Below are 14,077 nucleotides of genomic sequence, written 5' to 3'. Positions count from 1 at the left end.
ATATTTTAAGAAGAACATTTTCTAGATGGCATTACACTTTTGTGAAAATCATAAAAAATGTTGGCGCTGGCTAGCAACTTAAAAAAAAAACACTGGTGGGGAAAGAGTTAAAGGAATAGTGAAAATAAAAATAACCCCATGATTTACTCCATTACCTTTAACCATCCGAGATGTACATGACTCATCTTTCAGACAAACACAAAGTTTTATTAGAAAATGAAATGTCCTGGCTTTTTCAAGCTTTATAAATTGTGCTTCCAAAAAAGTGCATCTATCCTTCTCAGAAGTAATCCACATGGGTTCCAGTCGGTTAATAAAGACCTTCTGACGGCAATCAATGTGATTTGTAAAAAATATCCACATATAAAACTTTAAAAACATTACAAAACTTTTTCATTTTTCGCTGACCTATCTCTTTAAGGGGGCAAAACTACAAATTCATCCAAGCATTGTTGAAAACATAAGTACACATGTAAAAAATAGATATTTTAACTCTTTCTCCACCATTGAAGAGTTAACTTGTGAATTACGAGAAAACGCTTCCCTGCTAATTTTTTTTAATAAGTTTTTCCTACAATCCGTATTTCCACTAGTATTCACCAGGTGGCGCTCTTACCCAACTTATAAAACCCAGAAGTGTTCCCTTAGGGCAAACAGTTCAAACTCCGTGTGTGTTTTGAGCATCGCTCTAAATCTAAACTCTATTAAAAGTCGTTCACAACAATGCAGCTATCTCAGCTTCTTGCAAAAAATTTGGTATTTCGAAGAAACCTACCCATTTTTTAGAGGTGATAAAAGAAAACAAATAAAGGTAGGATGAAACAGGGTTTTTTTTAAAGCAGAGGGTCTGTTCATTCATTTAATATATTGTATGTTTATATATTTAAAAAAAAAAAACATTTTCTGGAAGGCATTAAACTTTTGTAAAAATCATAAAAGATTCTAACGCTGGCTGGCAACTTTTTTTTAAAACGCTGGCGGGGAAAGACTTAATTTAAATAAATGTACATATTGTGGCTTTAAAATGTGAACTGTGACCTAGACATGTTTTCATTTATTCTTGCCCACCAATTCATGCCCAGCTCTCAGATCTACTACTTAAAATAAGTGAATGAAGGAAGTTACTGTATTTAGAAAAGTTTCATTCTCTCATTCTCAAATTTTCCTGCCCTGGCCATGAACTTTTTTTAAATGGGTAAAACCTACCATTTAGGGTTAGAAGAGGTACCAATCATCCTGTAATGCTTCACACAGCTGTAGCTTGAAAGACTGATCTCACTCAAAGCATTGTATTTTGCTTACTGTCACAAAATACAAACTCTTTTATTCACTTCCTTATTTACCCTACTATATATAGTATACAGTATTATATATGAGGAATATAATGTAAGGTTCACAGATGTAAATGTTTTTGTACAGTAGACTTTAACAGGCCAATTTGAACTAATTTACCAAGATGAAAATATGTGCTTGAAAAAGTCTGTGTTAGAGCCACACTATGAACTGAATGGGTAAGAAATTTGTCAATACTGTGAGATCTCTCCCTCCTGGCTGACATTTATACGACAATGTAGACAACACCCGTGAAAGGCTTTCATTATGCTTCGGGTCAAAGAATGTCTTGCATGCCGTTTCTTCAAACTGAGAATCACAGCTTGTTGAGCTTCAGAAGTAAAATATGACCTGCAACAGGTTTGGACCTGCAAAAAATGAATGCTTTTCTGAAGGCAAGTACATGTTTGAAAATAAGAGGGATGATTTTATATCTGCTAGGTTCACTGTATATGTTTTGCCATGTTTCTATTGCATTAGATGGAGACATAAATAAAGGGAAGGTAAGTCATGTTACAACTTTTTGCCTGTACTGTATATGTACAAAAGGACAAAAGGAGAATTTTAAGTAAGGATTACAGACTGTATTTCTGTATCTCTATATTCACTGTAACAAATGTCTGTAATTTCTACAGCAAAATTTTACAGTTACTTCTTGTTCTGTCATTTTACAAAGTTTAGCTGTACATTGCAATGCATTGTGGGTCAAAAAACTATTACAGAAGTTGACAGCTTTTCCCCCACAATAAATTACAGGTATATTTGCGCTTGCCTGTAAATGATGCAGTATTACAGTTATTCACTGTTGAATGCGTTGCACGAGGCAGCTCGACGCCATTTTATGTCGGATTGCAGAGGAGCAGGGACATTGCCACGCCACTCATCCACAATATGTAAGTATACTATTATAAATAGCTATTATAATTGTTAATGTTGGTTGAAATAAAGTTTACCGTGTATAAGTCAAGCCCGCAATAAAGTTAATAAAGAAATTTTGAACAAGCAATCCCAGGTGAAGCAGTTTAGTGGTTAAAATAAAGTAAATGGTATAACTTTCATGTTAACCCTTTTCATATTTATATTGGACTTCAATGTATGTGCGCCTAACGTCACTCAGGCATGCAAGCAGGGTGCGTGCATGCGCGTATGTGCACGCCCACATTGATGCATAGGTCTTATACATGCATACATATATTTTGAAGTATTCAAATATTGATAGGATCAGATAGAGAGTTTTTATCAAACGTGCGTGTTCATAGGCGCCAAATTCGTTCTCCGCCGATGGCAGCGTCAAGCAATGCTTAGCAACGAAAAAAGCTCTGAAGCGCCCACGCGATTTGAAGAGGAGAAAAGCGGCGCGGTCACGTTTTCCGCGTGGTTTCAGACGCGACATGTAAAGTAAATGTAAAGCAACTGTGCGCGTATGTGTTGGCCATTTCGGTGGCTGCTCGAGCCGAGCCTCGGAGGACCCAGGGGATCGGGGCATATCTGCGTGTTTATTGTAGCACTTCCACTCATAAAACAACAAGTGAGAAACCTTTTTGGGGTTATAATGTTTCCACCTGCGCTGAAAACGCGTTCTGATGGTGTACTGGTAGTGCAGATTGATACTTTTTCGCAACTTTGAATGAGAGAGAACGGCCGTTTCTCAACCGAAGGCTTCAGTCTCCGGAGGTCTCATATGCAGGCTCTATGTCATCAAGCCTGGTTTATTATTTTCATACATTTGCAGTCATAAGCATATTACAACAATGTATGATCAACAAAGAATAATAGTCAAGCTTTCAAAAATGATATTGCTATGAAAAATTACTGTACATTTGAATCTATTTTTCTTTGTCTTTTAGGTGTTGGCAACAGCAACAGACGTTGAAAAAAGACTACAGTTTCCTGACTCTAATTGGCATAGGTAGTCTATTTTTTGTAATGAGTTGTAAAGCATTGCAAAGATGGGCTATGAAGGACACAAATTATTTTAACGTGAATATGTTTATGTGGAAAGCAACAGAGTTTTTGCATGTAAACCATTTGTTTATGCTTAGGTGAATCAGCGTTTGGAATGGATGCTGAGCATCGGGTGGTTGTGCCTTCACATCCCAACTTCGTGGCTGGAATGGTAGCTTTGTTTTCTAGCTACTACAACTTCAATCTTGTGTACCAGGAGCAAGCATCTTGCACACTGGAGTTCATTCAAAGGTAACTATGTGCTTGAACTTGAAGTACAATGCGGTTTATCATTATTTTGTAAAGTGTGCTATTATGAGTAACAGAGATTTTATTTTGCTTTAAGTGTGCTTACAGGAAATCCCTTTAACATGATTTTTAGTTGATAAATTGGGTTAATATAGCAGTTATTTACCCAAATGCTTTATATCATCGCAGAACCATTTCATTGTAACATTCAAACATTGACAATAAAGATTTATTTGATTATATATTTTGAAAAGTAGTTCTGCATTGGGGTAACTGAGCATTTAGGTAAATAAACTGCAAACTTGCTTTGTTTTTTTTATGGCATTCACAAGAAATCCCAGATGAACATTAATTTGACAGTTATGCATGATTTCATATGCCCACCCAGCCCTCACCCTCCCCACTATGGCAGTGATGCTCAAGGCAAACACACAAAAAAGGATCTGTATGCATATACTGTATACACACACCAACATATATATACTTGATACATAAACATATCTTACAAACCTACCTAGATGTTTTTTTAACAAAAAAAGAGATTTGCATGAGCTTTGACGATCATTCATTTATTCGTGGTTTCATTGGGGTATGAATGAGACTTTGTTATGAAAACCATAGCATTCGGAGTCATAGGATTAGTTCTTTTGGAGTTTTTTCACAAGGCTGTAGGCCTACATGTTATCAACTGTAGTGATGTAGTTGCATGGACATAGCCCTGTACTATGAGTCATTTAATTGTAGATCTTTGGATGGACCAGCCCAACAGCAGCAAACTTAGACAACCAAAGAACATTTTACCAAAGACATGTCTTGTGTTCCTCAACAGAATACATTTATTTTCCTGCTTTAGGGTGCCCTCTGACCACTCCCTACATTGGAACAGTTTTGTCCATTACAGACTGACAGTATAACTACGTAGTGGAGCCTCGCTTGAATGTTTTTCAAGTCTGAAAGCACTATAAAGTCGCTTAATACACTTAATATGGTGTATTATGCTATGAATACTAAAATGTTATATTGTTGTGGTTTGTTTTATGTTTTGTTGTCCTTTGAAGCAGGGGATAGTCGGGAAATTTTCAACCAGAGGACCTGTTAATGCAACTAACCTAACCATAACTCATGCAATTTTGTGACTAGAAATCCAAATCATCCCTTCAACTGCTATGACTCTATATTTCACTATAGTCAATGCATTGGAGAGCCACTTCCTGGTTTAGCTTGCCTGGACAGCACAACTGAAATTAAATGAATAATAATTACCCGCTTAATTTTTCTGTTGCAGTTTTTCTGCACTTAAGCTGAAAAGGGCAAATCAGCTTGATTTGCACAGTCTGATGTATTTTGCACTCTCTTGTAGAGCAGTTAAGGTACTTTTTCATAAAGTTTATTTTCATGTGATTTTGTGATTTCAGATGCTTCATTGGACTGAACCCCTCCAGTGGGACCAAGAAGAGGGAAGGTACAGGAGAAAAAGAAGAACTGCATTAACCCTCACGTCTCCTCTCTTCTTAAGCGGCTGATAGATTTTGATTGGCTTTAATTGTAAGTCTCAAGCGACTTCCTCACAATATGAATGGACATTGTTCTAAATGTTTTCTGAATTTCACTGAATGTTAAGAAAATGAATAGAATATGATGTTAAGAAAAAGACATTCTGAAAATGTACAGTATTGTAACACTGTATTTTGTTTTAATAATAAAATTTCATGATTTTGGATCTTGGACTATGGTTTTATTTAACAGTTGAAGAGAATCTTATCCAATGATGTTTGGATTTAAAGCAAGCCTGGTCTTATTTAAAACACTTTACAATAGGCATCAGCAAAGATTAACTATTTATTTTTTACAACAACACAATGTATTGTAAAATATTTACAGATTTTTGCTGGCAACTTGAGTTGGCAGCAAAAAGATGTAATTATTTCAAAACACATTTTGTTGTTGTAAAAAAGATTCTACAATAACATATTGTATTGTGAGGAATTTACAGATATTACCTGGCAACTCTAGTTGCCAGGTAATATCTGTAATTTGAAAAGAAAACAAGATAATGTTGTAAACTAAATTACAATAAAGTAGTGTTTTAATATAAAAACCTAATACTTTGCTGTAATTTATGTACAACAATAACCTGTAAACGAAATCCAGTATTATACTGTAATTCATTTTTACAGTTATTAAAAGCAAATTCACAAAACTTTACAAGATTTTACTGGCAACTTTTTTGCCAGGTACTTACTGTAAAATCTACAGGCAAATTCGTTACAGTGTTCACACATATTTAACATTGAGTTTAAGGAAGCAAATAGTTAAGTTTTAGTTTTAGGATTGAGTCAGATCTCAAACTCCAGAGCATTTCACATCATCTAAACATCTATTAAGAAATCACAGTCAGTCTTTCAACCATACAAAGACAAAGAGCATCTGCCAAACCAAATACTACACTCTAAAAAATGTCAAACTTCTCCAACTTAAACATTTCTAGTGACATGTTGCATCTAAATTGGTTTAGTTTCTGTAAATTTAAGGTAAAGATGGTAGCCACAAGTGAAATCTATTTAAAGCCTCAACTGAGCCAATTGAAACATATAGGCAGGCTTTCACTTTGAACGTTGTTGTCTCGGTTGTTGACAACCTTGCAAACAATCTGTCTTGTGTTAAGCTCTTAGTGTTACTGCTAGAAAGTAAACATACTGGCATCATGATGTGTTAAGCAGATAAACACAAACAGCACAAGCAGACATCACACTGATGCATGAGACAACAATCCAAACATAGCGAACACATGGAGACCGACTAAAACACCAGGAGGAATTAGTCACATCACGTTTTTTGGAAAGATTTTGCGTAGAGAGTAAATCACTAATAACACAACAATTGAAAAAAATCACGTAATGAAAGTCCATCTTTAAATAAATGAATGCAATTGTTAATGTACCATAAACAGATTGTCTTCAGTCAAAACTTGACACATTATGACATGTTATGCAGGTTTCACCGCATTGAGGTGTTAATGTATGGAGATATCTATAGCCTCATATCTCTCTTCTCTCTGTTTCTAATCATTTGGCACATCTGAAATTATTTTAACCCTGCAGTGATGAATCTCTGCTACTGAAAGGCCAATGAAACCCTTCATTAAAATCCCTATAAAGTCATATAACATGGTTGGTTAACCATTGCACAGGCAGCACATAATGTCATGGGTTTAAAACCAGGGAACACACATATTGATAAAAATGCATGCACTGGAAAATAGTCTGCCAAATGGATCAATGTAAATATAGGAAATATGAACAGCTAAAAGAGTAGATACACCACTTAGACATCCATTTTACAACATTACAGCAAAATTTTTGTTTTTATAAACTGAATGACATCAACAGTTGTGTCACAAATTCTGTTATAAATAAATACAGTCCGTGGTGTCATTTTTAACAGGCATCCAACAAATACAAATAAGAAAATCTTCCTAACTAACATCCAGAGAGCAGAACTGGCAGGATGACTTCCCAAATGAGCCAAATATTCTTCTTATACCTTAGAAATGTCAAACGACAAGATCTTCTCTAAAAAGAAGACAAAGAAAACAAATGAATTGCTAGCAGCTGAATGCTTGTTTATGGGTGCAATAGAGATGTGAATGATTTCCTCCTCATGACAACAAAGAACAATGACTCTCTCAGTTCTAAGATGTAATTGGGCAGGATGAAGCTCTGCGCTCCAGCAGCTCCCAGCGTATGTCTGTCTGTCTCACTCAGTCATTTATTACTTATTCTTTAATGAATTGAGATCCTTCATTACTGCTATAGCAAAGGATTGTGGGTAAATTATTTGTGCATTGCAATAAGAGGAAGTGTTTTGTAATGAGTTTTGTTGGCCTGTCAAAGATATGAATACAACCTCCTGAAATTCACACAATGTGCATTACATCAAGATCAAAGTAATTACAGTAGTGGCCAAAAGTGATTTTAAACTTTTCACATCTTCACTCTTTATTCAAATATTTTAATATGCATTAGATATTTTGAATAGATGTTGTATTGGTGTATTGGTCTGGAGTATAAACTGAAGCTCAGCCCTTAGAAGAATATAAGAAGGCTTTACAAAATATTACAAACAACACATCTGCAAAGTTTATAAAGACATAGCCCGGGACAATGACTATAAAATATTACAACAAAAAAGGAACAAGAAATATTAATAACAAATGTAGTCAATCTACAGGTTTGGTTTGGATTGTGTGAGTGCCCCCTAAATAGATGTGATATAAGTCTCAAGTGTGTCCACAATCGCTATGTTTTGTCAATCTTTTTTAAATTTTGTCAGTCCGATTGAATTTAATCCAATTGAAGGTTACGACGATACACTTTACATGCAGCCTAAACATTGCAATCTGATTAAAATGTTCGTTTACATGTACATTCTATAGAATCCGAACCAAACGTCTGCGCAAGTGCACAGCCAGGGATGCCAGATTCGCGTATCAGAACCATCCAAATGGACATTCAAAACTAGCCCAAAAGCATCCCAATGACTATTCACAGCCCAAAAACCAATAACTAATGAACAAAATACTTTCATCTTTAACCCGCAGAAAAAAACAACAACTGCACTGTAAAAAATGTCTGTAGAAATTACAGTATTAATGGGTATTACTGGCAACTAGCTGCCAGTAACTTACTGTAGATTTTACATTTATGTTATTTACTGGCAACATTTTGTTCAAAGTTAAATGAACATGAAACATTTTTTGACTTTATCTTCTACAGTAAGTTACTGGCAACCAGCTGCAAAATTACAGCAAATTTTTTAGAGTGTGGTGGAAACAGTTTTCAAATCTAAACTCGAAAAAAGCAGAGGACTTGGCAACGGCTCGCTGCAGACAGCATCTCTCGTCGAGTTCAGGCTTTATCTCTGGATAAAGTCAAAGTGGAGTTGGAGAAATTTGTTCTTAAGACGTTTTCAGAAACACACTTTTCAAAAGTCGCAACGCTATTTTATTGCTTTAAGTAGCATTATGTTTTAAAAGTACACATAAACACTGCAGAATGTAGGCTACATCGCGTGACCCCAGTAACCTTACCTTAATAATGCGTGCGTGATGCCACTGCATTGCTATTGCGTGTTTCTGTGACGAGAATTATGTGATATAAGAGTTTAATATAAGAAGTGAACTTAAGCACAAATGTTCTGCGCATGTGCACAAGGTATTTTTGTATCCGATTGAGAAAATACTATGATTCACACGTTTACATGCGTACTTTTCTCCTGCGGATCAGATCACAGATCCGAGTACACCACCGCCTTCAATACGATCCAAATTTGCATCCGATCGTCCTCAATCATATTGATAAAGGTGTTTTCATGAAGGCTTTTCAATACGATTGAGCCATCAATACGATTATAAACAGATTATTTGGTTGCATGTAAATGCCCCTTTTGGGTGGAAGCCAAAACAGACTGTTTTCGTGTGTGTACCTTTAAATGCAAATGAGCTACTGCCCCTCGCTCCCTTACCAAAATACATAGTGAGCGCTTTCATTTAAAATAGATCTGATTTCACAGAGAAGCATGATGAAAATGGTGGACAGCATACAACTCACTGATGGCTAAAAATATGACGATATAAACAAAATATGACGGGACTTTAGCAGCGTGATGTCACATAAATAATAAAACAGGTTTTGTTTAATGGGGATTAAAAAATGAGTGGGTGCATTGTGTTCATTGTAGGGTGGTTGTGTTCACACACTAAAAACACACATTTATGTCCAAGCACCTTGTAAAAGTGAATTTTATAATAGCATTGTTCCAATAGTAGAAAAATTCATGATTAATGAATTTTCCAAAGAATTGGGGCAAACAACATGCTTAAAAAGTACTTTAACCCATCAATTAATTCATTTAGTTAAAATTATGCATAAAACCGTCAAGACAGGTAATTGGCTCTGTGCCATGCTCTATATAACAAACAGACACTTTTTGAAGGAATTGATGCATTCTATTTACCTTATGTACTCAAAATATATATCCTATATCACATTAGGAATTTTTTACCCCATAAGAATAAACTAAAACTTTAATGTCAACCTGATCTTCCAAAACATATCTGGCAAAAAAACAGTTTGATGTTTGAACTGCAAAGGTCAGCAATACCCTCCATCCACATATTTATCATTGCAGGCAGAAGGTGATTGGTTTAGAGCAGGAGTGCGGAGCCCTGGGTCCTGTGATGTGCCTTTGTTATGGTGCAGATGCTTATGACACAAGTGTCATCTTGAAGTGTGTGTGTGTGTGTGTGTGTGTGTGTGTGTGTGTGTTTAGGATGAAAATGTGTCACTGACATATGCTGCAGTCATTTATTTTCACACACATGCACAAACAAAAGTCAGACACAGCACACACACAGCCCAATGGGGTCTTGTGACACAAGCGCTGTTAAATAAGTTAATACAGCAAATACACAAACATCTTTAAATGCTGCTTATTTTGTCAGATAAAATAGGGTGGATTGGGGGTCTATATTTTAGTGATAAGGTACAAGAGGCTGTGCTAGAGTGAAAGGGCTATTTACAACATCTTATAGGTGGTTTATTCGTAATATAACATGCCATTTTATGCGCTATTTCTTATTTATGAAACAGATCTGATGCTTGATGGAAAATTACTACACAATTTTTGTTAGCACTGCACAATTTATTTTTGTCAGCAAAGTCCTCAAAGTGCACAGAAGACGAATATGAAACGATCGTGCATCACATTTAAACTTGGGTCCCCTGTGAGTATTTGGAGCTGAATACAGCCCGAATGTGTCAGCCGCATACATCTCAGTTCACCTAATGTGTGGTTTAGTTTCTTTATTTTTAACTTTTGATTTCTGCATTTCATCATATGCAGTGTTTCTAGTTGCATCTTTAGTGATTTTATTATGTCCAAAGAAGTTTTTTTAAGTTATTGCCAAAAGGCTTGCATGCACTTGATTTGTTAAATATACAAATTAAATGACTTGAGCTACATTTGTAAAAACAAGGCATTTTATTACTTCCTAATAACATTTTCATTGCTATTAAAGTGAAACTACTGAACCTAAACATAAGAGCCTGATAAAACTGCTCATTTATACAACAAAAACATCTCAGATGCCCTTCATATTTATATATATTGTGCAATCTGCGTTATTTGGTACTATATTGAAATGGTTCTACAAGTTAAAGGAAGTCATGCCATGATGCAATGTTAAAAACGCAATACCTTTCTTGTTAGTGTGCCACTGCTATCTAAAATGAATTCTGAACAGATACAGATGTTAGAACAAATAACGTCTGACGTTATTAACGCTTGCTTGGGAATCTGGGACAATACTTAATGTTTTCGGTAGGAAATACTGCTCTCTCAGGAGCGAATGAGTCAGCCAAGCAGTAACTGGCAAACTGTATCTCTAGAGCAGATGGCAGTGTGAAGTATGGTCAAACATGGTTCCCTTCTTGTGAATTCAAAATGTTCAGCAATGAATCACATTTAGCAGAAATCACAGTTTTGAACTTACCTGAAAAACTCAGCTAGGCTAAGCAAAAGCATATTTAAAATTTTATAATAATAACATTTACAAGTTCGTATTTACAGCTAACACAGATAAGGCTGATTGTTGTGTTTTTTATAGAGTGCAGATTAAATCCCATGTTTGAGATCAACATGCCAAAATGTATCTTATTTTTCTACAGCATTATATCTCTGGGTATTATGTGATGTTTTCCCAGTAAAGTTGGCCTATTCGTTTAATAGATTACTTTAAAAAACATACCCAAAGAGATTAGATTTTTGTAGTGGTTCAATAAAATGACCTAAATCAGCTGATCAAGACTGCACACATTTCTTTTCTGTACATAACTGCCACAACGTGCAAAATAATTACTGTTTTCAAACTTTCACTGACAGGGCGCATTGAAGTTTAGTTTTGCTGAGTCAGGGATTTTAGTGGGGTCTGTCCTGATGGGGAGGGCTGGAGCTGGGCTGAATGCTACACACAATTCTCTATGCTGAAAAATATTAGTCACTGTTGTCGAACAAATCTTGGATGCATCTGTGAAGTATTGTTGGCAGTCCTGTAGAATTTCTGCAGGGTGTAAATGCATACATCAGAGTTCTGATCTCAATACACACACAATGTGCTTTATTGCCTTTCTCTCCATAAGAGTTCAGACATTCTGGTCTTCCACTGACTTCAAATACTGTACATAAATCCATGCACTTACTATATAATCTAACAGCAATACTCATTATATTTAACAAACATTTCTGGGAGGTTCTGTAGGAGTTTGCATTGCTACAAAAGTATTAATCTTAGACAATTATGCATGAAATAAGTGTTTATACCCATGTGCAATGCATTATTTTCTGTGATGTCCCTACAATATATTGCAAACCCAGTGAAAGCAGTCCATGTGCACAAACATACAGTAAAAGTTTCTTAGTATGACACTTACCATCACAAACACCCTTGTAATAGACTGTGTGTGCTTTATCTGCTCGTGCACCGCATCTAGCGCCACATCATCTTCGTTCCTGTGCGCTCCACATCCAAACACCCCGTTGTTATTCCTGCATTATTCCTTTCGCGTAACTGAACCAACGCACACGCGAGATGCACGCAACGTCACATTGTTCATTTATTCAGATTTTCCTAAAGTTTCTCTGGTTGCAAAGCCTCCCAAGTGTGAGAACAAAGGTCTGAACACGTTGCAGGAGGATGGTGGAGGTTTGAGGAGGAATGTGCTATGTAACATGAGAAGAGACTTTAAAAAAACATACTGAGCTGATTTATTGTCCTGAACTGAGCGCCTGTATTAGAGCTCGTGCGCCTTATTCCACTAAAGCATGTACTTCAGAAACAGGTTCATGGATTTACACGATACTTGTCGTCGAAACAGTCAAAACTCTTTAGATAAACTATTCTGAGAGAAGTTTCTGTTGGAAATAACATCTAATGTGTTCAGATGTCACATTCATTATCAGTCAGTCTAAGGTTCCCTAATACATTAGCAATAATGTCAGAAAGATTATAAGGGTTTCAGTTTTTGATAAAGACGTTTTTCATTTTTAATGGTTTGCAGAATCAGCGAACAATAATTGTATTATTAACTGTGATTATTAAAAGTATTTTGGCAAAAATGATGGACAAGTGTTTTAAAGGTTGTGCAGATCTTGTTTTAGATTTTTTTTTTAAATAAGCAAATAAATATTTTAAACATCTTAGATATTGTGTTTCACTGTCTGGAAATCATTGAACGCATCTTTACAGCATATTTTAGGGCTATACTGGCCTCTTCTGGTGAAAATGTAATTTGTTGCCATCATGTGCTTTATAAAAATAATACACCTGTATGAGGAACACATTTTTAACGTATGTTATAATTACTTTAAGGGTGGTTTCCCGGACAGGAATTAGCTTAAGCCAGGGCTAGGCCTTAGTTTAATTAGGAAATGTAACAAGTTTTTACAAACATGCCTTACTAAAAACATTACTTGTGTGCATTTTGAGGCAAAACATAGGGCACTGTAGTATTTTAAGATATGTCAAGATGTTTTCGGTTTGAACAGCTCTTACATTTATTTTAGTCTAGGACTAGTCTAATCACTGTCCGGGAAACCACCCCTAAAAGTTTAGGATCACTTGATTGATCTTTCATGATGTTTAAAACCAGTGGTTCTCAAACTGGGGGCTCGATATTGTGCCGGGGGCCCCAGTATTATGACATATTATAAAATACATGCATTTATCATGAATTCTGTGTAATAAAAGCTCAGAACAATAAGGCTACTAACCAACAGCACTCCATTGTATATTTTAATAAGTTTTGTTTAATTAAAATGTTATGTTTTACAATGTCTTATATATGTTTTATGTCATACATTTTTCTTGGGGGGGTCATGAAGGGCACAAGTGGGGGTCACCATACAGAGGGGGGGGGGTAGGCGAAAAAGTTTGAGAACCAGTGATTTAAACCTTATGAGGGCTTATGTCTGAATGTTGGAAATAAGTTGTTTTTGAAACAAATAGTGCTATATAGCACCACAAGTGGTTCTTTGCTCGTAGTCATAGAAGAACCATTTTTAGAACCATATAGGGGCCATATAGCACTACATATGGTTCTACATAGCACTATATGGTTCTACACAGGTGCTTCACTGGTGCTTTATGGCACTTAAAATGGTTCTTCTATGATTACGAGCAAAGAACCACTTTTGGTGCTATATAGCACCGTTCTTTTAAAATGTTCAACTCTCACCCCCTAAATGTGGTAGGATATAAAAAAAACACATTGTGCAAAATTTTGAACTGTTCCTACAATATCTAGAGGTTGCTCAAAGCCTTTGAATATTTCCCAAATCACATATTTTTGCAAAAACTACCATTTAAAAACACACAACACACATAAAACTTGCTTCTTGGAGGGTAACTTTGTTCCAGTTATTTCAGTCTCTTCTGATCGGAGTAAACATATAGCGGACTTGCTTCGTGTTGCTTCAGCCATTGTCAGTGTATATT

The 14,077-nt window shown here is 35.7% G+C and overlaps 1 protein-coding gene across 1 annotated transcript in view; it reads right to left on the bottom strand.

Moving 5' to 3' along the window:
- gask1a (golgi associated kinase 1A) overlaps window positions 1-12,316 on the bottom strand; it is a 32,285-nt gene extending 19,969 nt beyond the window's left edge. The window contains exon 1 of the mRNA XM_055211914.2: window positions 12,015-12,316. Coding sequence (XP_055067889.2) covers window positions 12,015-12,017 — 3 coding nt within the window. The 5' untranslated portion in view covers window positions 12,018-12,316. The remainder of the gene's footprint in view (window positions 1-12,014) is intronic.
- Between the last annotated feature and the right edge of the window lie 1,761 nt (window positions 12,317-14,077).

This window comes from Misgurnus anguillicaudatus, chromosome 10 (assembly GCF_027580225.2).
Source record: "Misgurnus anguillicaudatus chromosome 10, ASM2758022v2, whole genome shotgun sequence".
In the NCBI taxonomy this organism is placed as follows: domain Eukaryota; kingdom Metazoa; phylum Chordata; class Actinopteri; order Cypriniformes; family Cobitidae; genus Misgurnus; species Misgurnus anguillicaudatus.
Note: the sequence above shows the minus strand (reverse complement) of the source record. Positions and strands in the feature narration are given on the sequence as shown.